The 24,774-nt window shown below is 46.0% G+C and overlaps 1 protein-coding gene across 1 annotated transcript in view; it reads left to right on the top strand.

Annotated features, from left to right (window-relative positions):
* Positions 1 to 24,774, top strand: part of LOC140721015 (uncharacterized) — a 59,370-nt gene that overhangs the window by 21,656 nt on the left and 12,940 nt on the right. The window contains exons 5-7 of the mRNA XM_073035879.1: positions 5,300 to 6,111; positions 11,773 to 11,954; positions 22,762 to 22,898. Coding sequence (XP_072891980.1) covers positions 5,300 to 6,111; positions 11,773 to 11,954; positions 22,762 to 22,898 — 1,131 coding nt within the window. The remainder of the gene's footprint in view (positions 1 to 5,299; positions 6,112 to 11,772; positions 11,955 to 22,761; positions 22,899 to 24,774) is intronic.

Here is a 24,774-nt window from a genome sequence, read left to right on the forward strand (position 1 = left end):
GAGAGTGAAAGGAAGTTGGGGTGAGCGGAGTAAGAGGGGGAGGTGAGGAAGTGGGAGAGGTATTATTAAGATAAGAGTGGAGAGGAGGAAAGGGAGAGTGAGAGTAGATGGAGGAGAGAAGCAGAGAGGAATGTGTGCTGAGGATTGAGAGGAGGGTGGGGGTAGGGAGAAAGGGACTGTCAGATCTGGTGAGCGCACTATGGAGAGAGGAAGGAGCAAGATGTTGAGGGAGCTGCACACACTCAGTGTTGAGGGAGTTGCATTTCCTCTGTCCCACTCACAGTAACTCTTCTAAGGATGTATTTGCATCAACAAAAGCAGGATTCAACACGCTGTGAGCGTGTGCTATTCTGAACTGAAATGAAAGCTCAACCCAGAAAGATGAAGAAATTATCACAATGGAACAGTGATTCTCTCTGGGGGCAGTTACGTGTCCTAAGATGGCTTTAGGAGCAAATAGCACTCGCCGGGAGTGGGGGGCATTCGAGATTCCTGGCGGGGCAATAAGCTGCCTCTAACTTGCGGTATCAGACCTGATCGACCGTTAGTAGAGCAGGTACTTCCAAAAAGGATGTGGCACTGGAATAAAGGAAGAAGCATCGCACTGCAGGCCTTGAGCATTCGTCGTCACAACGGGTCTGACACTTGGCGATCTCGTCCGACCGAACCAACCTAACAGACGTCGTTGGGGATTAGCAACGAGGGTGCTCCGCATTTCGCCTTGACTTGCGGCACTAGGGCTGGGAAACACTGCTATAGAAGAAAGAGTTAGCCAATAGATGAGCATAATCGTCCATGGATGAGATCCCCACGATGTGAGCAAAGGAGGAAAGCGTCCAATGTCAGGCTCAAAGCTGGAAACCTCTTCCCAGAAACTGCGTAGTTCCTTGTGTCAATACAGGACCAGGCGGTTGACACAGAAATAACAAAAATGCACATTAAAAGAGTCACAAACTCAAGACGAAGTGTTGTGCCTCTCTCGGGGCTCTAAAGCAGAATATGCCGTTTGATTGCTTACACAGCGCCATCAAGTGGCAAGCATCATTCACCAAAATCCTGCTTTAAGAGACGATCATGAAAGATACTATCAATGACAATCAATACAAGCTTGATCCAGTTTTAGATTCGGAGTGAAACAATTGCATTACTACCGATCCGTTATCAGAGATAGGGCGATACATGATCCCATCCGGATATAATGTCACAGGATAAACATGCAAATTAGATTTACTGAATAGATACAGGCATTCCGACACACACAGCACGCTGAAATCAATAAGTGAAAAAACCTGAAATATCCCATGGCGTTGATAGCAGTGTGACGTCATTCACTAACGCTCATTTTGGAAGGGATTCAATCGGCCATCGCAGATACATCAACAGCTTCGCACCCGGAAGCGGCCGTTCACCTGCTCCGTGTGTGCGAAGAGACTCATTCAGTTAACCCACCCTGTGATGCTCCGGTGAGTTCACAATAAATAGAGGCCACATTTCTGTCCGGAGTGAGTAAAGAGTTTTACTCAATCATCCCAACTGCTGCAACACCAGCAACTTCACATCAGGGAGGAAGTTCAAATCAGCTCTGTGTTAAATATTTAACCATCACGGTGACTGAAGGCAGCTGCAGGTTCATGAGGGACTGTTACTGTCAGATTCTGCAGTTCTTGCGGCTGCTCATCGCACCAAGACTGAACCCTGGTCACTGAGCATTGGAGGAGTCTGTTCTGCTGATGTTAGCCTTAAACTAGACTGGTGTTTAATATTACGCTCACTCTCTACTACTCTCACAATGTACACTAGAGAGGCCACTCAATCCATCTGGTCCTAGCCCATATTTCTGTTCCATATCAGTATTTTAAAGTGTATCTCTGCTGTTTATCTCTCATACTCTCTGTTGCAAATAGTCACTATTCCGTGGGAGAAGAGATTTCCCTTGAATTTCATGGAATCATAGAAATCTGCAGCAAATTACAGGCCCTTCAGCCAACAATGTTGTGCCGACCATGTACCCTACTCCAGACAACTGCCGAGAATTGCCCTACCGCAGAGCCCTCTGATCTTCTAAGTTCCATGAACCTATCTAAGATTCTCTTAACAGACCCTATTGTATCTGCCTCTACCACTTCAAGCAACTTAAAATATTTTCACTCATTTCAAAGGACTGGGCCTCAGACAGCTGGGTTGCTGCAATGCATCTCTAAAGTCTGACAGCAGACTAGCGAGTGAATCTTCGATGGAGCAGAGTCAGAAACCAAAGAGTTGCCAGCACCAGTCAGGGCTTTGGGGCTCCAGAAAAAGATGGGGTCTGGAGGTTTTGAGCGGGTGGAGGGAAGAGGAATCAGACCAGCAGGATCTGGCTATGAATAAAAGATGAGAAACATTTGGAAACTGGTTAATTGAAAAACAAATTGGTTAATTTCTACAAAATATTGCAGGTAATCAGCAGATCAGGCAGCAAATGTGGAGAGGAATAAATGGACAGCATTTTAGCCGAGCCCCTTCAGTATGCCTAGACTGTGTACTCCTCAGCTTAGTTGATGCCTGAACTGCAGAGTTCCTTCAGCATTGTGTGTGTTTGCGTTCCTCTTTTTCCAGCAACTGCAGAAACATGCCCACTCTGGGTGATCAGAATGGTAATCTATACGGGAGACAAAGTAGATGGGGGAGGTTTTAAATAGTAGTTTTACATCCGTATTTACTCAGGAGATGGACACAGAGTCTGCAGAAGTGAGGCAAAGCAGCATCAACCTCATGGACCCTGTACAGATTACAGAGGTGGAGGTGTTTGCTGTCTTAAGGCAAATTGCCATGGATCAATCCCCGGGCCTGAAAAGTTGTTCCCTGGGACCCTGTGGAAGACAAGTGCAGAAATTGTCGGAGCCCAAGTACAGATATTTAACTCATCCTTAGTGACAGGTGAGGTACTGGAGGATTGGAGGACAGCCAATGTTGTTCCGCTGTTCAAGAAAGCCTCTAAAATTAAACTAAGAAATTGTACATTGGTGAGCTTGTCATCAGTTGTGGGAAAGTTAATGTAACGTAAGTGCAGGAACTCGATATACAAGTTTTTGGATAGATGTGGACTGATTAAGGATAGATAGCATAGCTTTGTGCAGGGCAGGTCATGTCTAACCAATCTTATAGAGTCTCTTGAGGAAGTTATCAGGAAAGTGGATGAAGGCAAGGCTGCTGATGTTGTCTACATGGACTTTAGCAAGCCACTTGGCAAAGTCTCACATTGGAGGTTGGTCAAGAAGTTTCAGACATTCAGCATTCAAGATAAGATAGTAAATTGGACGAGACACAGTTTTGGGAGAAGCCAGAGTGTGGTAGCAGATGGTTGCCTCTCTGACCGGAGGTCTGTGACTAGTGGTGTGCCACAGGGATCAGTACTGGATCTGTTGTTGTTTGTCATCTATATCAGTAATCTGGATGATAGTATGGTTAGCTGGATCAGCAAATATGTGGATCACACCAAGTCTGGGAGTTTAGCGGACTGTGAGTCGGCTATCATGGCTTGCAGTGCGAACTGCACCAGCTGGAAAGATGGTTTGAGAAATGGAAAATGGAATTTAATGCAGACAAGTGTGAGGTGTTGCACTTTGGCAGGACCTATTAGGGTAGGTCTTACACAGTGATTGGTCGGGAACTGAGAAGTGTTGTAGAGGAAAGGAATCTGGGAATACAGGTCTATATTTCACTGAAAGTGGTGTCACAGTTCAAAAGGTACTGAGAGAAAGATTTTGGCCCACTGGCCTTCATGAACTAAAGTACTATCAACAATAGATGGATGTTATGTTGACGTTGGTGAGGCCTAATTTGGAATATTTTGTGCAGTTTTGGTCACCAACCTACAGGAAAGATGTAAAAGAGGTTGAAAGAGTTCAGAGAAAATTTACAAGGATGTTGTCAGGTCTGGAGGGCTTGGGTTAGAAGGAAACATTGAACTGGACTAGACTTTATTCCTTGGAAAGTAGAAGAGTGAGGGGAGATCTGATGGAGGTATTCCACAGTTCTGAGGCTCATAGATGGGGTAAATGCAAGCCGGATTTTTCCACTGAGATGGGGTGGGACCACAACCAGACGCCATGGATTAAGGGTGAAAGGTGAACTGTTAAGTGGATCAAGAGGGAAAACTTGTTCACTGAGATGGTCATCCAGGTGTGGAATGAGCAGCCAGCACAAGTGGTGCATGCGAGCACGATTGCAACGTGTTAGAGGTCGGTATAGGTACCTAGATGGTAGGGGTATGGGAGTGGAAAGCGTAAATAGCTTGGCACCAACGAGATGGGCCAATGTGTCTGAATCTTTCTATGACTGTGACAAGAATCTTAAACAATACTAATATTCACTCTAATTTCTTTTAACAGCTGTGCAGACCAACCATACACCTGAGCAGGAGATATTTACGTGGCCTTAAAACTGTGGTACTTTAAGTTAACAGTACATAAAATAAAATCCCAGCTGCACATCAACAAAGGGTATTTGTGTGAGAGTGCTTCAGTTACTGTGGGGCCAGGCTCCCATACAGCTCAGTGGGAACAGGGAATAACACCAATGGAGAGAGTCAAACTGAGCCAATTCACAGATTGGAGAAGGTAGAAATGTCCCATTCTTATAGAGACTGGAAGAGTATCAGAGAATTTGATGGTCATTCCAGACACCAACCATGTGCCCAGTTACAAGATGATTTCTTTCTGCAACTTGGGTTGAACCTCACTGTAACAGTGTGATGTCAGATCACACCTTGGTAACTAATGTGATCTCATCTGAAATGTTGTCCTTCACCCACTGATGGATTTTGTAAATCTATTTACAGGTTAAAAATGACAAGGAAATTGCCTATGGGAATTCAAACCAGTCTTGCTGTCTCTGTCCAGATATTTAAGAAGTGGAGCAAGGGATTCCCTCAATCATCCTTCCTGCTCAGACTGTGGGAAGGGATTCACTCTATCATCTGACCGATTGGCATGCCCGTTATTTTACACAGGTAACATTCAGCTGTTCAGACTGGGAATGGAATCACTCGTTCATCTCAACTAAAGGTACGTCAGCAAGTTCACACTGGGACAAGGCTATTCACCTGTTCTGTGTGTGAGAAGGGATTCAGACGATCATTCCAGCTGTGGACACACCAGTCAGTTCACATTGAGCAGAGGCTGGTCATCTGCTGAAATTGTGGGGAAGGATTCACTAGGCCATATCTGACCGAATGGCACACCAGCGAGTTCACACCGGGGAGCGGCCGTTCACCTGCTCAGACTGCGGGAAGGGATTCACATGCTCATCTAAACTGAAGGAACATCAGCGAGTTCACACTGGAGAGAGGCCGTTCACCTGCTCAGACTGTGGGAAGGGATTCACTCAGTCATCCTCCCTATTGGCACACCAGTCAGTTCACACTGGGGAGTGGCCGTTCACCTGCTCAGTGTGTGGGAAAGGATTCACTCGATCATCCTCCCTATTGGCACACCAGTCAGTTCACACTGGAGTATGGCCATTCATTTGCTCAGACTGTGGGAAGGGATTCACTCGTTCATGTGATCTGCTGGCACACCAGCGAGTTCACACTGGGGAAAGGCCGTTCACCTGCTGTGAATGTGGGAGGGGATTCGCTCGGTCATCTGATCTACTGATACACCAGCGAGTTCACACTGGGGAGAGGCCGTTCACCTGCTGTGAATGTGGGAAAGGATTTGCTCGGTCATCTGATCTGCTGGCACACCAGTCAGTTCACACTGGGGAGAGACCATTCACGTGCTCAGTCTGTGGGAAGGGATTCCATCGATCATCCGACCTTCATAGACACCAGCGATTTCACACTGGGGAGAAGTCGTTCACCTGCTCAGACTGTGGGAAAGGATTCACTTTATTATTTCACCTACAGAGGCACCAGTCAGTTCATGCAAGGGAGAGGCTTTTCACCTGCTCAGTCTGTGGGAAGACTTTCTCTCAGTCGTCCACCCTACAGATTCACCAACGAGTTCACACTGGGGAGAGGCTGTTCACCTGCTCAGACTGTGGGAAGGGATTCACTCGGTCATCTCATCTACTGAGACACCAGCAAGTTCACACTGGGGAGAGGCCGTTCATCTGCTGTGAGTTTGGGAAGTGATTCATTCAGTCAGCTTATCTACTCAGACAGCAGCAAGTTCACACTGGGTAGAGGCCAATCAGGCTTTGGGAAAAGATTCTCTCAGTAATCTCCACCAATTTGTGCATCATTGAGTTCACACTGTGGAGAGGCCGTTCACCTGCTGTGAATGTGGGAAGGGATTCACACAGTAATCTATCCTTGTGACACACTACCGGGTTCACACTGGGGAGAAAATTTCAATAAGCTTCATGCTGGATATTTGTCCATCACCGTTGCAGAATGTAATTTCGAGAGTGACTGTCGGTGCTGAACACTGCAATTATTGCTGCTGCTCACCACACCCAGTTCTGCACCCTGGTCACTGGGCATGGGAGGAGTTTCTTCTGCTGCACATTCACCTTTAATGGGACTGGAGCTTAATCTTCTGCATCTGAGACAAATAAATCAGCTCTATTTTAAACTTGGTTTCCGGTACTTAGTGAATTTATAACACACCTTGTGTACAGTAGAGACTCAACTCAGGCCTGCTGGACCCTGCCAGTGATTCTGCTCCAGACAGTCCTTTTAAATCCTACCCTGTTGTTCATCTCTCGCTCTCTGTGGGTGATGGGTTCCGAACAGTCACCACTCTGTGGGTGAAGAGGTTTCCGTTTTATTTTCTGCAGACTGAAGAAGTTGAGCTGACTGCAGTTCTGCTTGACCTGTTCTTCACCCCTCAAATCTCTGCGCTGATAGAGAATGACATTGGTAGTTAACCTCCTTATTCAGGGCACATTCCACATTATGGGTCATTTTCCCTGCTTCTACAGGGTTGTTATAAAACACCACTCTCCTCTAAAGACTGAAATCAGAATGGAAACCATTAATTGGATGTTCAACTGAGCAAGGTCAGAAACCGGAGGCGGGTCCGCACAGGGCAGAGTTTGGTGTACTGGAGGATGGTCGGGGTTAGAACGTATGATGAGGAGAAGGGAATCAGCAGCGAGACGTGGCTACAAATGACAGAGTGGAAACATTTGGAAGCTGATTGACAGAGAAAATCTCTTGCTTGTCTGACTGATGGCACAAGCAACACCTGTGGTGAGGTGCTCTGCTGGTCGAAGAACATGTGTGTGTTGGGAAAAGTTTTATCTATTGAAGCAGTTGTTCCTGCTTGTTTATCTTGTAATGTTATATCCGGAAGTTTATTATAGATTGTCCTTTGTGAAATAATGTATTGATTATCATATAATTTGGAAGATTTTGACTCTAAAACTGTATCAGGCTGGAATTTATGGTGCCTTTATGAAGTGATGGAGGGCATTCGTGAGTTGGTATTTTAAAGCAAGATTTTGGTGAATGATATTTGCCAGTTGTTAGTAGCTTTGTAAGTAATCAGATTGAGTTAAACTGCTGCAGGATCCTGGAATGTGTTGGATTGTGTCTGGCTTCTCTTGGCATTTTCTGTACTTACTGCCTTGTTTGTTGTATTTAATGTATTTCTGATTTTTTTTCTTTCTTTTGTTAACTACTTTGTCCTGTTTTTCTGCAAGGGACCCCTCTGTTTCTGGGAAGAGGTCTCCAACTCTCTGTCAGGTGCTCAATGCTTCATTGTCACCATCTCATCTGCTGAGATCATTGGGATGTCTCCCATGGAGGGTCATACTCATTCCAGTGGTTGATGTTTCCTTCCATAGTGATAATTAATTTTTCTGAGTGGGCCTCACATTGAAGTTTCCTGGTCTGTGTTACTTATCACAATTGCATATACACACATGGAGTACTGAATCCTGTTCATTTTTGATGAAAATATATACTTAGTTTTATCTGACTCTTGTGTGATTTTTTTTTTCATGTGTGTTATTTCTCTTCCTCCTTCTGTCCAAGGTAGTGTTATTCTAGTGGGTTTGAGTGCCAATAGTCTTTTCTGAAGTTCTTATTTATCTTTGTAAATTTTACTGATTGAAATTGGACAAATATATTTTTATAAAAAAAGTTAATGTCGGTATTGATGAAAGTTCGTATTGCCTCTGTTGTATTTGTTAAGTATTGAGCTCTGTTTTGCAGTTTTTTTAAGCCTTGAACTAAATTTTGTCAAAGGGTTTTTCTATTTCCACTACTTTCTATTCTTGTTGATTTTCCACATACGTGGGAATCAAGAGCCCCGATGAATGGTCTTGGCCCAAAATGTTGATTCCCATCCATAGATGCTGCCTGACATGCTGAGCTCCTCCAGCACTTTGTGTGATGTTCTCAGATTTCTAACATCTGCAGGTCCTCTTTTTGACTGCTTCTTTCAACGGATACTGCTCGACCTGCTGAGTTCATCCAGCTTGTTTGTACGTCTTGATTTGACCACAGCATCCGCAGTGCACTTTGTGTTTGCAGGTCCTCTTGTTTCCCAGATACCTACCTGTTTATTGTAAGAACAAGCCAAGAACAAGCTGGTAGTGGGTTTGTGTGGCTTTGTTGGTAAAATATTAAATAGAATCATTAGAAAGAGGTGGCATAGGGTTGGAAAGTGCAGAATCTGTGGGTAGAATTAAAGAACTGCAAATGTAAAAAAAAAAAAAACCCTGATGGGAATTGTATAGAGACCTCCAGACAGTAGTAAGTATGTGGTCCACAAGTTACACTGGGAGATGGAAAATGCGTACCAAAAGGGCAATGTTACAATAGTCATGGGGGATTGTCATCCAGGTGATTAGGAATATTAGGATGGTGTTGGTCTCAGAGGAGGAATTCCTTGAATCCCTACAATATGCTTTTTTAGAGCAGCTAATGGTTGAGCCCAGATGGGGATCAGCTATTCTGGATTGGGTGTTGTAATGAACCTGAATTAATTAGGTCACTGAAGTTGAAAGAACTCTTAAAGACAAGTGATCTTAATATGATCAAATTCACCCTGACATTAAAGAAGGAGAAGCTAAAATCAGATGTGGAATAAAGAGAATTAGAGAGGCGTAAAAGAAAAATTGGTCAAAAGTGATTTGTAAAGTACTTGGGTACGGATGAAAACCGAGCAGCAGTGGTTGAAATTTCTGGAAGCAATTCGGAAGGCACGGGATTTACACATCACAAAGAGGAAGTAGAATTATAAAGGTAAGGTGACAAAACCTTGGCAGATAAGAGAAACCAGAGACAGCATAAAAAACAACGAAAAGGCATAGAGCAAAAATTACTAGGAAGTTAGTGGATTGGGAAGCTTTTAAAAACCAACACAATGCAACTAAAATAATTAAGGAAAAGATGGAATACATAGGTGAGCTAGCCAGTAATAAAGAGGATACCAATTTTTTCTTCAGGTACATATAGTGTAAAAGAGAGGCGGAAGTGGATATCAAACCACTGAAAAATGATGCTGGAGAGGTAGTAATTTGGTGGGAGTGCAAGGTGATGGCAGGTGAACCGAATAAGTCTTGTACATCACTCTTATCTGTCGAAGATGCTGACGGGAATATGGAAGCCCCAGATGTCAGTGGTCAGAATGTGTAAAATTACGTTACTCGGGAGAAGGTTGTTGGGAAGCAAATGGTCTGAAGGTAAATATGTCACCTGGACCAGATGATGTACACCCCAGAGACCTGAAAGAGGCAGCTGAAGTGATGTGGAGGCATTAGCAATGAACTTTCGAGAATCGTGAAGGAAATTCTATCCCAAGGAGTTTTATCCTTCACTACTCCCCCCACCCAGTTTCACCTATCACTTACCACTTCTTCCACCCCTTTCACCCCCACATTTCTACCTCTGACGTCTCATCTTTATTTTTCCCCAGTCCTGATGAAGGGTCTTGGCCCGGAACATCGACTGTTTACTATTTCCCTTATATGCTGCCTGGCCTCCTAGTTTCCTCCAGTGTTTTGTGTATGTGTTGCTTGGATTTCCAGCATCCACAGATTTTCTCCTGTTTTTGATCAAAGCAAAGGCGGGGTCATATAATACAGGAAGAAAACAGTGGGAAGTGAGAGGATTGGAAAGCTTTTACATAAACAACAGGAGACAACTAATAAAACACACAGGAGAGACAAGATGAAAAATTAAGGTAAGTTAGACAAAAATATCGTATAAAAAGTTGTTCAGATATAGAAAGAGTGAAAGCGAGGCAAGAGTGTTACTCGGTGGATGAACCCAAGTGCAGAACATGGATGCGGAGGCAGAGTCGGGAGTCGTTATTAACGGAGTCGTTATTAATGGAGTCGGTATCCAGGAGCGATGCTACACCTAGAACTGGTAATCCTAAGAACCATGAAGCGAGGTTACTCACACCGGAGTTGACCAACGTACTGGCAGCTCCTTGTTGTGCTCACAGGGTTTTTATACTGCATTTGCTGATGGAAAGCAGGTGTTTGTAGTTAGTGGAACCTGGGAATGATTGGGAACTAAACGAGGTGATTGAGGCCCAATTCCTGAGGAGAATAGCCAGGTGGGCGATTGCCAGAAGGGACCATGACACCACCCCTCCCTCAATGGGAGCTGCCAGGCGATCCTCCAGGTCGGTCTGGATGGTCCCGATGAAAATCTTGGATGAGGGATGGGTCTAGGATGAAGGAGCGGGGCAACGTTCTTCTGGACCACACCCTTCCCAGTCTACCAGGTATTGGAGACCCCTGCCCCTACGGCGCACATCCAGTTGGCTTCGGACGGTGTATGCCAGATGGTCATCGATGATACGGGCAGGTGGGGGAATCTCAGACGGGGGACACAAGGGGCTGACGGAAACTCTGTTAACTGGGAAACATGAAAAGTTGGGTGGATGCGCATGGATCTTGGTAATTTTGGGCGAACCGCTGCGGGATTGATAACACTTTCGACCTTGAATGGTCACAGGAAGCAAGGGGCAAGTTTCCTATGCTCGTTCTTCAGCAGGATGTCCCTGGATGAAAGCCACACCATCTGCCCTCGTTGGTACTCGGGCACCGAAGTCTAGTTTCGGTCGGCTATCTTCTTATTACGTCTTGCTGATCTGAGTAGGGCCGTGCGTGTCTCCTCCCACACCTTAAGGCACCAATCGATATGGTCCTGAACCGATGGTACTGCATTATCCTCTACCTGCGCGGGGGACAGCGGGGGTTGGTACCCCAGGGAACACTCAAATGGGGACCTTCCAATGGCTGAGCTTACTACAGAGTTGTTGGTGTACTCAACCCACGGGAGGTGGTCGCTTCAAGTCCACGGGTTGTTTGCCAATACACAACGTAGTGTCCAATGGCTGAGCTTACTACAGAGTTGTGGGCGTACTCAACCCACGGGAGGTGGTCGCTTCCAGTCGACGGGTTGTTTGCTATTACACAGCGTAGTGTCTCCTCCAGGTCTTGGTTGACCCGTTCCATCTGCCTGTTCGTCTGGGAGTGGAGGCTGGATGACAGGCTGACCGTTGCACCTAAGGCTTGACAGAAGGCCTTCCATACCAGTGAGATGAACTGGGGACCTCAATCGGAGACGATGTCTGCGGGGATTCCGTGCAGACGGAAGACGTGGCGGATGAGAAGATCTGCGGTTTCTTAGGAGGAAGGGAGTTTAGGGAGGGCTACCAAGTGCCTTGGAAAATCGGTCTACCACGGTGAGTATGGTGTTCTCATGTGAAGATGGTAGACCGGTGACCAAGTCTAGGGCGATGTGTGACCAGGGATGACCATGGACAGGTAGAGGACGATGTAAACCCGCAGGTGGCCGATGAGAGGCTTTTCTCCGGGCAGAGATGGAACATGCCGAGACATAGGAGCGGGTATCCGCCTCCATGGACGGCCACCAAAAGTGCTTTTCCAGGAGCGCTGGGGTCCCGATCACTCCTGGGGTGGCAGGCGAACGGAGACGTGTGCCCCCATTGAAGAACCTGAGGCCATACAGGTGATCGCCGGGTCCATTGCCGGAGGTGTAGGTACGTGACAGCAGTTCAAAGACGAGGGAGCATTGTAACAGGAAGGCCCGTCACCTACCTCGTCCCAGGCGTAGGGTTCAGGCTCCAGGACATGCGGCTGTCGAGGGGATGGTGTTGTTGATTCCGGGGGAAGGGGGGTGGAAGCCATCCCGAACGGTGCTGTTTGGGTGACCGGGGTTCTTGGAGGGGACGGAGGAAAAGAAGCGGAGACCCGGTCCGCTTGTTCACTGACCTTCCGTACATTCGTGGTTGGTGTCCAAAGGTTTTCCCCGATCTCCTGAAGTAGTTGGTCGTGGGCGCCCAATAGATCGCCCTGGCTGGCCAGGGTCTGTTGTACGGGATCCGTGTCCACTGGGTTCATCGTGGCCAGTTCGTTCTGTTGCAAGGACGTGGCGCTGGAACGAACCCAAATGCTGAACACGGGCGCGGAGGCCATGGCGGGAGGCGTTACGGTCGTTGCGAGCGCGGAATTGGTGCCAAGGGAGTCTTTAACCGGAGTCTTGGTTTTAGTACAGAATTCAGGAACGATGCTAGACTTAGAACTGATAGTCCTAAGAACCATGGAACGAGGTTACTCGTACACGAGTCGACCAATAAACTGGCAGCTCCTTGTGGTCACAGGGTTTTTATACTGCAGTTGCTGATAGAAAACACGTGTTTGTACTTAGTGGAACCTGGGAATGATTGGGAACAAAATGAGGTGATTAAGGCCCAATTCCTGAGGAAGATAGCCAGGTGCCAGAAGGGACCATGACACTCCTCGGGCAAGAATTTTTTAATCCCCCTTTGAAGTTTGGAAGTCAAATTCTTACCACCGTTTTGGAGTCTGTATACAACTCCCATCACTGTTGTTTTACTCTTGCAGTTCCTCCCCTCTATTCGCAAAGAATCAGCGTCTTCCAACCGTATGTCTCCTCTTTCGAATAATTTGATTTATTTTTCACCAACAGAGCAACGCCGGCCACTCTACCTTCCTGCTTTGTTTTGATATAACGTGTATCCTTGGACATTAAGCACCAGGCTATTTTTTTCAGCCACTATTCAGTTCAGCCCTGTATCCACCCTTTTAGATTTTTCAGAGACGCCAATAACATCATTCCGATTGACAACTGTGCTGCAAGTTTATCTGCCTTAGTCTGTGTACCGCCTCATTCAAATATAACTTCTTCATTTCTGTATGCACGCTTTTCGATTTTGTCCACCATTTATGTTGCATCTTGTTGACTGCAATTTGCCCTATCGACAGCCTCTCCTCACTACACGTTGCCTCTGTCTGCCCAACCAGCTCCCTCATCTCCAGCTCGTTACACAACTTGCCTCCGTTACTTCCTGTATTGAAATACATGCAGCTCGGGTCAGTAGTCGCACCATGCTCAACCTTTGATTCATTGCTCTGTCTGCAGTCTTCCCAACATCCGCCTCCACAGCTCAACATTAACTCTTCTGGCATTCTGGTTCCCATCTCCCTGCAATTTAATACAGTGTATTGTGGCTAAGGAAACCTTGGACAAGCCGCTCATCCGGGTCTTCCAACAAATACAGTTCTGTTGCGCCTTAGGGGCTGCGTCTAGCACTATGACAGAAAGAATTGAGTTAAATACTATCACAATGAAATAATAATTTTCTGACACGTGCATCCTCATGAGCGCAATTGCCGTATCTGCTGCGCTGCCGAATCCGTGGTCGTGACAGGACCCCTGGCTAATTATTATTTCAGTGTGATAGTACTAAAATCAATTATTTCTGTCATAGTGCTTTTCGAGACTTGAACCAAGCACAACAACACTTCGCTGCCTGCTTGCTTTCGGCCTCGCCTGAGAAATTGGAGTGTTTGTGGAAACTGACTCCCGATATTCATTTTATATTAAGTTATTCCTTTCAACCGCACTGTAGTCTTCATTTTCCTTTTCAGAATTTTAGTTAATGGCCCTGTTTGGCGTAGCGTTTATTCTTTTCTCTAACTCTGTTCGCATTAAAGTGTGTGAACTATCGACCTGCTTCAGTGTCTCTTGCTCCGCACTCGGGCCATATCCGAACCTATATATATATATATATATTTCACAACCAGGCGGATATTATGCTGATCCTGATTGTTGCAGGATGTTTATTCCCAGATGCGAGCTGACATTCCATGCCCAGCCTGGTTGTTTTGGTGACGGTGGGCAAAAACTGGCGTACATAGTCTATCTTCCAGATGGACCTCCACTCAGCCTGTTCGACATTTTACGGGGGCAGTTAAATTCCACACGCCTGCAGGAGAGAGGGGTTTGCATCAGAGATCTCTCATCACTGCCTTCCAGTGTGGACTGAATGCAGGGGTCCTACGGGAGATCGCAGTCCGGGACCAGCAGGATAGTCTGGATGAAATGATTAATCTGTCTGTTCCACTTGACGGCTGGATAACCGACTGGCTCCTCGCTCGCCACACGGCATCGAGTCCATGGAGGAGGTTATGCAAGTAGAGCGCGTGCGCCTGTCTCAAGAGGAATCAGAGTGATGCAGGAGAAAAGTTTCCTGACTCTATTGTGGTGATCCAGGACAATTCCGGGCGCATGTTCCAAGCGTTCTGTATAAGAGAATCCCCGTCAGCAGGGAGGGGAATCCTGACGGATTGTTTCTCTCAGCAGTCAGCTTCCTCTAGTTGTGTAATGCTGGCAGCTTCCTTTTCACCCATCGACTGTGGTGCAGATCGGAATCTCATAGACATCTCTCCAGCTCAAAGATGGGAAGTTCAGATTCAGGAATGAAGAGAAAGATATCAACGTCGAGGCTCTGTACGGTTGATCTCTCTGCACCGGCCATATCCAGTCTTCCACCCAACCCCTCCAACTGAGAGGAAATTCATAAAAACGACAAAATCTGCAGATGCTGGAAATCACACAAAATGCTGGCGGAACTCAGGCAGCATCTATCGAAAAGAGTCAACAGTCGACGTTTCTAATTGAACCCTCCTTCAGGACTGAGATGGAATGGGGGAAATAACTGAATAAAATCGGGGCGGGCGAGGAAATGGCTGGCTGGATGATGACAGGTGAAGCCAGGTAGATGGGAAAGCTGAAGAGCAGAAGAAAATAGAATCTAATAGGAGAGGAGAGTGGCGAATAGGAGCAGTGGACCCAGAGAGACGTGCTAAGCACGTGAGAGGACGTGAAAAGTCAGAGAGGAAGAGAGGGAGTGGGAGGGAGGGAGATTTGTTCACCGGAAGTAGAAATCGATATTCATGCCATCAGTTTGGGGGGAGGGGCTACCCAGACGGAATATAAGGTGCAGCTGCTGTACCCTGAGGGTGGCCTTAACTTGGCAGAAGAGGAGGGGATGGTTGACACGCCGGGTCGGGAATGGGAAACGGAATGAAAATGTTTGGACACCGGGAAGTCCCGCTGGGAGCGGATAGTTCAAAGGTCAGTTTATTATCAAAGGAGGTATCCATGAACAACTCTTGCGTTTTTTTTCCCCCAGAGAACCACAAAACAAAGAAAGAGCATGAAAGTCTTTCAGAGAGAAAAATCAAACTCCCATCCCACCCCCGCATCAAAAACAACGGCATCCGGATCATCAAACCCCGAAAACCACACCTCCCGCACAAAAGGGAACAATAACATCGATCCGCTCCCCCCAAAAAAAAACAACCCTACCCCGCACAACTGCGGAGGAGCCGGTGTCACCAGTGTAGAGGCGGCCGCATCGGGAGCAGCGGACACAATAGGCGACCCCGGAAGATTCACAGGTGAAGTGTCGCCTCACCTGGAAGGATGTTTGGACAACGGAGAGAGTTCGGCCGTCCGGCCCTTTCACTGTGACACCCCGAACTCCACATCAAATCCATCCAAACGAATCTGGGCGAACTTTAATGACTAATAAATATAATTCCTCTCAGCGATCAGCTGTCTGAATGTATAACTGACTTTAAAGAGGAAGGGGTATCTATGGTCCATATTGTCAGGGTGTTGAGTTTACCAGGAGACAAAGACTACAGGGACGAGAGGTTTTCTGTTGACTAATACACTGTGTGTGGACCCCGCTGGCAATTCTGCTGTTGTGACCCGAATCGAGACAAACACCACGCTGCCCACTCCGCCAAAAACACGGCATACCCGTACACATAACCGGGGACTTTACATCTCACAACACTGGATTCAGTGATGAAACCCGTGATTAATGTTGTTGTCCCACTGAAATCATCAGAAACGTCCATTCAGGTGTTTTTAATTACAAGCGCTCCCCCACAGGTGACGTCACACAGGCGAATCCACGCGCCTTACGTCACACATGGGCTCCCCACACCAGGACCTGCCATCGCATGCGCGGTGTCTTACGTCATCCACGCGCTGGAGAGCTCGAGCTTTATCGGTTTAACGGCTGAACTATCAATCACGTGATCACCCCTCCCCACCGCTGAAAACCAAAGCTTCAGGGCCTGCTCTACTCCCATTGGTGCGATGCGATGTCAATCACTGGTTTCAACCAATAGCGGAAGCGTACCAGCTGTGAGGGCGTTACCCCGCTGAAACCGTTTCCCGCTCAAGTGTCGATCTCCCCTCAGAGCGGAACAGATCTCAAAGTAAATGTCCGCTTTCTGATTTATTTCCATTTCCCTCCGAGGGAAGTTGGGGAGTTTGTGAAGCGTCTCCTGCGCCCGGAATCTGATGTATCGCTGAGAGGTAGGAGGAGACCGCTCGGCCCATCGTTTTGATACCGTTTCCCCAGGGAGGGAGGGAGAGGGGGATTTTATTGAAAGGATGAAGATGGTGAGAGACGGGTCGGACAGGATGTTTGTCCCGGTGGGGACAGGAGGGACTCATCTGTGGAAATGTCTGAGCCCACGGTGGTGGCAAGCAGAGGGATTCACCACATTGGGGGGCAAACACCGGCAGACTGTTGCCCTGCAAGCGGGGCCAGTGATCCGGGCAAAGTGACAATTATTTGGGATTTGTTGAGACTGTCCCTGGAATGTGGTGTAAAATCCCGCTCCCCATACTAACACGGGTTATACAGACCAAAGAACAAACTGCCGGAGGAACTCAGTGGGTCGGGCAGCATCTGTGGAGGGAAATGGACCGTCAACATTTCGGGCCGAGACCCTCCCTCTGGACTGAGAGTGGACGGGAAATAGTCAGAGAAAAGAGGTGAGGGGTGGGGATGGGGCAAGAGCTGGGGAGTGTGAGGTGGATCCAGGTGTGGGGGGAGGTGGGAAGGTGGAAATAGTGACAGGGGTGGGAGGTGAGTGGTTGGGGCAACACCGGGCTACAGAAGATAAATTAATTCCAGAGAGAATGAAAAAAGCGGTTAGAGAGTATTTGTTATAGAGAATGCAATGAAATGGAAGAGGAGCCGCCATCTTGTTGATGGTTAGAGGGGCTGAATGGCACAGATAGAAAAGAGCAGACAGATCGAATAGACCTGCGGGGCAATCTCAATACGCAGAGGCAGTGAGTACCTGGATTAAGCTGTTCGGTGTTTGCATCGTTGGTTATCTACCTCGGGTTCAGTATCCTCACCATGTTTGGGAATTCCCACTCACTGTCGTCTGTCTGTGAGCAGCTGGAAATTAAAGAAACACTCAAGATGCTGGAGACCTGAAATCACATCAGAAATTGTTTGAAGCCATTCCGACACAGGGTGTTGGAGCTGAAACTCTAACTTTGTTCGTCTCCACAGATGTTCTTCATCCATTGAGTGTTTCTTGTATTTGCAGGGTTTTTTTTAGAACGTTTCATTGGAATAATTTAAATCTCCTGCGAAATTGGACTGGTATAGGACGAACAATGTAATTCATTCTCTTACAGCAGAGAATCAGGGCTTTCAGCCCATCTGGTCTTTGCCATTCTCTGCCTGAGCCCAGCCATGTGCACCCAGAATCTAGATGTCAATACCTCTCTCATCCATGTACCCAGACAAACTTCTCCTCAATGCTGAAATTGAACCTGCATCCATGTTCGCATCACCTTCTGAGTGAAGTAAAAATCACAACGAACAGGGTTGTTGGAAAAGATCGGTTCAGAACACTCCTGGGTACCGGCTTCCAGAGAGAATACGCTTCTCACTCTACCAGCACCCTCTGCCTCTGTGGTCAGGTCATTTCAGTATCCACAAAGCCAAGTTCTCCTGGACCTCTGTTTCCTGCCACCCTGACCCGGACTAATTTGGGGAAAGTTATCAAAATTCTCACTAAAATCCAGTTTGTTCTTCTGCATGAATTTCAATAAATACTCCTGAATACCTGAAGTGCGGTGAGCAGTGAAAAGATAAGCACAGAATATATCGAAAAGTGAAAAAGACCAAAAAAATGAAGTTCCATTTGGACAAATAAATTGAAAAACGTGTGTGTGTGTGTGTGTGTGTGTGTGTGTGTGTGTGTGTGTGTGTGTGTGTGTGTGTGTGTGTGTGTGTGTGTGTGTGTGTGTGTGTGTGTGTGAGAGAGAGAGAGAGAGAGAGAGAGATCCTGTGAACGTATGTATTTTTGTGAGGGAGAAATTGACAGAAACATAGATGGAAGATAGAAAAATAGATAGATGGACAGAAGCACAGATAGACAGAGATATTTCCCCATTGCAGGAAAATTCACTGCTGTAACATGACAGAAAAAAAGAGATCGGTGTGGACAGAAACACCGGCATTGGACATCGTAGACCTCACTACACACATCGATGCTGTGAAACTCCATGGACAAGGTGGAGTGAACTGCCCGCTTACATGAGCAGAATATGTTGATTGCAGAGGGTCATTGTCTGGAAGGGCGGGACAAGAGGAACTGTATCGCTATTGCTCCACTGCCTTTTCTTACCAGATTACTCCCTCTCCAGCCCGTTACCTTTCATACTCACCGGGCTTCATCTGTCACTTTCCCCTCCCCATGATATTTTATTCTGGCGCCTTCCCCGTAACTTTCCAGAACTGAAGAAAGGTCTCGGCCCGATATGTCCACTGTTGATTAATTTCATAAATGCTGCTCGACCTGCTGAGTACCTCCAGCAATTTCTGTGTGTGTTTCTTTGGATTTCCAGCATCTACAGAAATCCACGTGTTTAGGATATTGAAATGTACATACCTTTTGAAAATTGGAAATGGATGGAGACACATGGATGAGTGAATCCATAAGACCATCAGATATAGGAGCAGAAGTAGGCCATTTGTCCCTTCGAGTCTGCTCCACCATTCAATAGTGAGCTGATCCAATTCTTCCAGTCATCTCCACTCCCCAGCCATCACCCCATACCCTTCAATGCCCTGGCTAATCAAGAACCTATCTATCTCTGCCTCAAATAAACCCAATGACTTGCCCTCCACGGCTGCTCGTAGCAACAAATTCCACAGATTCACCACCCTCTGACTAGAGTGATTTTTCCGCATCTCAGTTCTAAATGGATGTTCTTAAATTCTGAAGTCGTGCCCTCTTGTCCAAGAATCCCCTACCATGGGAAATTAATAAATCCCCTACCATGCAGATGATACTAAGGTAGGTGGTGTTGTGGATAATGAAGTAGGTTTTCAAAGCTTGCAGAGAGATTTAGGCCAGTTAGAAGAGTCGGCTGAATGATGACAGATGGAGTTTAATGCTAATAATTGTGAGGTGTTATATTTTGGTAGGAATAATCCAAATAGGACATACATTGTAAATGGTAGGGCATTGAGGAATGCAGTGGAACAGAGAGATCTAGGAATAATGGTGCATAGTTCCCTGAAGGTGGAATCTCATCTGGACAGGGGGGTGAGGAAAGCTTTTGGTATGCGGCCTTTATAAATCACAGCATTGAGTATAGGAGTTGTGATGTAATGTTAAAATTGTATAAGGCATTGGTAAGGCCGAATTTGGAGTATTGTGTACAGTTCTGGTCACCGATTATAGGAAAGATGTCAACAAAATAGAGAGAGTACAGAGAAGATTTACTAGAATGTTACCTGGGTTTCGGCACCTAAGTTACAGGGAAAGGTTGATCAAGTTACGTCTTTATTCTTTGGACTGTAGAAGGTTGAGGGGGACTTGATAGAGGTATTTAAAATTATGACGGGAATAGATCGGGTTGACATGGGTAGGCCTTTTCCATTGAGAGTATGGGAGAGTTGGGGGCAAAAATTTAAGGTTAACACTAGGGGAATTTCTTTACTCAGAGAGTGGTAGCTGTGTGGAACGAGCTTCCAGTAGAAGTGGTAGAGGCAGGTTCGGTATTGTCATTTAAAGTAAAATTGGATAGGTATATGGACAGGAAAGGAATGGAGGGTTATGTGCTGCGTGCGGGCCAGTGGGACTAGGTGAGAGTAAGCGTTTAGCATGGACTAGAAGGGCCAAGATGGCCTGTTTCTGTGCTGTAATTGTTATATGGTTATATGGTTATGGTTATTAACTTTACCATATCTAATCTGTTCAGGCCTTTTAACATTCAAAGTGTTAGTATAAATCCCCCTCATTCTCCTGAACTCCAGGGAATACAGCCCAAGTGTTGCCAGATATTCCTCATACGGTAACCCTCTCATTCCTGGAATAACTCTCCTGAATCTTCTCTGAACCCTCTCCAATGTCAGTATATCGTTTCTAAAATAAGGATCACAAAACCGCACACAGTACTCCAAGTGTGGTCTCCGGAGTGCCTTATAGAGCCTCAACATCAAATCCCTGCTCTTATATCCTATACGTTGAGTAATGAATGCCAACATTGCATTTGCTTTCTTCGCCACTGACTCAACCTGGAAGTTAACTTTAAGGGTATCCTGCACAAGGACTCCCAATTCCATTTGCCTCTCTGCATTTTGAAGGATCTCCCCATCTAAATAATACTCTGCCCGTTTATTTCTTCCACCAAGGTGCATGACCATCCATTTTCCAACTTTATATTTCATTTGCCATTTCTTTGCCCGTTCCCCGAAATTATCTGAGTCTCTCTGCAGTCTTTCTGTTTCCTAAACACTACCCGCTCCTCCACCTATCTTTGTATCATCGGCAATTTTAGCCACAAATCCATTAATGCTGTAGTCCAAATCATAGACATATATCGTAAAAAGTAGCGATCCCAAAACTGACCCCTGTGGAACTCCACTGGTAACTGGCAGCCAGACAGAATACGATACATTTATTCCCACTCTCTGTTTTCTGCTGACCTAGCAATGTTCAACCACGGTAGTAACTTCCTGTAATTCCATGACCTCTTATCCTGCTAAGCAGCCCCATGTGCGGCACCTTGTCAAAGGATTTCTGAAAATCCAAGTACACTATATCTATTTCATGTCTTTTGTCCACCTGGCTTTTAATTTCCTTTAAAATTTGCAGTAGGTTTCTCAGGCAGGGTTTTCCTTTCAGGAATCCATGCTGGCTTTGGCATCTCTTTGGCTTTGGCATGTGTCTCAGGTACTCCGTAATCTCATCCCTAAAAATCGATTCCAACAACTTCCCAAACCACTGATGTCAGGAATCCATGCTGGCTTTGGCATCTCTTGTCATGTGTCTCAGGTACTCCGTAATCTCATCCCTAAAAATCGCTTCCAACAACTTCCCAACCACTTTTGCCGGGCTAACAGGACTATAGCTTCCTTTCTTCTTCCTCCCTCCCTTCTTAAATTGCGGGTAACATTTGCAATTTACCAGTCATCTGGTACAATGCCAGAATCTGTCGTTTGCTGAAAGATCATCGTCAAGGCCTCTGCAGTCTCTCCAATTACTTCCTTCAGAACCCTAGGGTGCATTCCATCAGGTCCAGGAGATTTATCCACACTCAGACCATTATCTTCCTAAGCACCTCCTCAGTCATAATTGTCACTTCCCTGATACTCTTGAATGTCTGATATACTACAGACATCTTCCACTGTGAAGACTGATGCAAACTACTCATTCAGTTCCACTGCCATCTCTGCATTTCTCATTACAATATCTCCAGCATCATTCTGTATTGGTCCTATATCTACCCTTGACTCTCTTTTACATTTTGTATACTTAAAAAAGCTTTTAGTATCCTCTTGGATATTAGTCCCATGCTTACTCGCATCATTCATCAGTTCCTTCTGAATGACCTTCCTAGATTTCTTCTGCAAGTTTTTAAAAGCCTGCAATCCTCTATCTTCCCATTAGCTCTGGCTTCCTTGTACACCGTCTTTTGCTTTTGCTTTGGCTCTGAATTCACTTGTCAACCTTGCTCTTTTCAATGTTTTGGGTGATTTTCACTAATTTCAAAGGACTGTGCCTCAGACAGCTGGGCTGTTGCAATGCATCTCTAAAGTCTGACAGCAGAGTAAGGAGTGAATCTTCGATGGAGCAGAGTCAGAAACCAAAGAGTTGCCAGCCTGAGTCAGGGCTTTGGGGCTCCAGAAAGAGATGGGGCCTGGAGTTTACAAGGAGGAGGAAGATGAGGAATCAGACCAACAGGATGTCGTTACAAATGAAAGATCAGAAACATTTGGAAACTGGTTGATCGAAAAAAAAGGTGGTTTATTTCTGCAAAATACTGGTGGAAATCAACAGATCAGGAAGCAAATGTGGAGAGGAATAAATAGACAACATTTAGGCCGAACCCCTTCAGCATGTCTGGACTGTGTACTCCTCTGCTTAACTGCTGCATGCATTGCAGAGTTCCTCCTGCATTTTATGTGTATGTGTCTACATTTCCAGCAACAGCAGAATCTCTTGTGTTTCATATCTGCATTTTTAAGAATATTCTACTTTGGCATTAAACGCGCAGAAAGTTTGCTGATATTAATTGTATTCATTATGGGGGCTGCTTTCTGTGTTAAAAGAGCTGCTGAGTTTTCTATACACCAAAAAATTGATATGGACATGTAACTGGTGCCTGCAGAAACCTTTAATGGCACCTTGATTACCCAGAAAGCGCTGCATTTGAAAAATTCGGCATCTTTGACGCCTGCGCTGAAGCCCGATTGAATGCGCAGGCGTCAAAGATGCCGATGTGCCCGAATGTTGCGCATGCGCAGTTCACAAAAGGCCTCGGAAACTCGGCGCAGGTAAGAACGATTTTCTGGGTCAGCCTTTACAATACCGACTGAGGGACAATTGCAGTGAGTCCAGTCACTCGACCCTCAATCCCGGCACAGTCCTGCTCTCGTCCCTCTTTCTCAGCCCCACGATCCTTATTCGGGCCCCGGGGAGCTTCCGGCTGATGAGGGAATGGGAACCGATGTGTCTCTCAGACAGAGCTGAGCTCCAGCTATCTAAATGTAAGGATTGGGAACTCGGAGATAGGGCACAACAATCTTTTACATCAGCTGTTGAGAAAATCACATTTGTTTTAACTCCAATCCCAAACAGGAGAAAATCTGCAGATGCTGGAAATCCAAGCAACACACACAAACTGCCGGCGGAACTCAGCATTAGTACTCTTTTCCATAGATGCTGCCTGGCCTGCTGAGTTCCTCCAGTATTTTGTCTGTGTTGCTTTGTTCCACCTCCTCCTGGTCTGAACTTTTCTGCCCGTGAGAACATGTTTTGATTCATTCTCTCTGGGAAGGTAATTATATCAAACAGCTTTTTGCCCTGGGCAACGATTAGCTTTCACATCACAAATGTGCCAGATGTCTCCAATGAGACAGACTACTGCCCTTCCCTTCAGATTCATTGGCATTGCCATCAATGAGTTCACCTAGGGGAGGGTTCGGGGAAATATTTATGTACAATACAGAAACTGGTATTATCTGTGTCTATTGTGGAGATGCAAAAGTTGCTGGAGAATTTACAAGTGGGAAAAAGTGGAGTGATACTTGGATATGTGACTTTTTGAAGTGTAATTTAGCAAGAAAACCACATATGGACAAAGTGCAAAAGCTCTGGTGAGAAAATCCTTCATTACCCGTTACAGGCCTGTTACATAGGTTGTGTGAGAGTGCAGGTGAACTTGATCAGACCCAGAGGAGATCAAAGTTCCTATCGACAGTGATTTGCTATCTGTTAAAATGAATACCTCTCTATATAAAATTCACTGTGCACATGTTGACACTGGATTAAAAAAATGCACAATACAGGCTTCATGTGCACACTGGTCATTAGAAATTAGAGGGGACATTGGTGGGAAGATGGGGCGACCTCCATTGTCCCTGTTGCCCTCACCTACAAGATGTGCATCCAGATGCAGCTTGTAACCCTGCACTTAAGGAGTTGGAGCTGGAAATGGATGAATTCCGGATCATCCAAGGAGTTGGAGGAGGTGATAGATATGATATGAAGAGAGGTGAGTTACACCCAAGGTGCAGGACACAGGAAACTGGGTGAGAGTCAGGAAGGGGAATGAGGTTAAACAGCCCTCACAGAGTACTCTTGTGGTCAACCCCACAACAACAGGTAGACCACTTTAGAAACTGGTTGGGGGGGTGGATTACCTGGCAGAGGTCATTCAAGGGGTTGATAGAGGATTTGTTAGTTAGGGGAACAGAACAAGAGGGGACTAATACCTTTGTGGTAAGGCTTACTACAGCTAGTGTCGGGGGAGGGGGGGCTGATGTGGTTAAAATAAGTTGTAAGGGGAATGGGAGCCAGAATGAGAGCACAGATAGTGGAAAGGGTGAATTGAATTGAATTTATTACATACATCCTTCATATACATGAGGAGTAGAAATCTGTTGGTTATGTCTCCATCTAAATGTGCAATGTGTAATTTGTAGTAATTCATAATAAATAGTTTGCACTTAGGACAGTCAATATAACATAGAAATCAATTAATCAGTCTGATGGGCTGGTGGAAGATGATGTCCTGGAGCCTGTTGGTCCTTTTGCTGTGGTACTGTTTCCTGGATGGTAGCAGCAGGAACAGTTTGTGGTTGTGGTGAATTGGGTCCCCAGTATCCTTTGGGCCCTTCTTCCTCAGTACAGCTGTTCACCCTCTCAACA

This window comes from Hemitrygon akajei, unplaced genomic scaffold (assembly GCF_048418815.1).
Source record: "Hemitrygon akajei unplaced genomic scaffold, sHemAka1.3 Scf000049, whole genome shotgun sequence".
NCBI lineage: Eukaryota > Metazoa > Chordata > Chondrichthyes > Myliobatiformes > Dasyatidae > Hemitrygon > Hemitrygon akajei.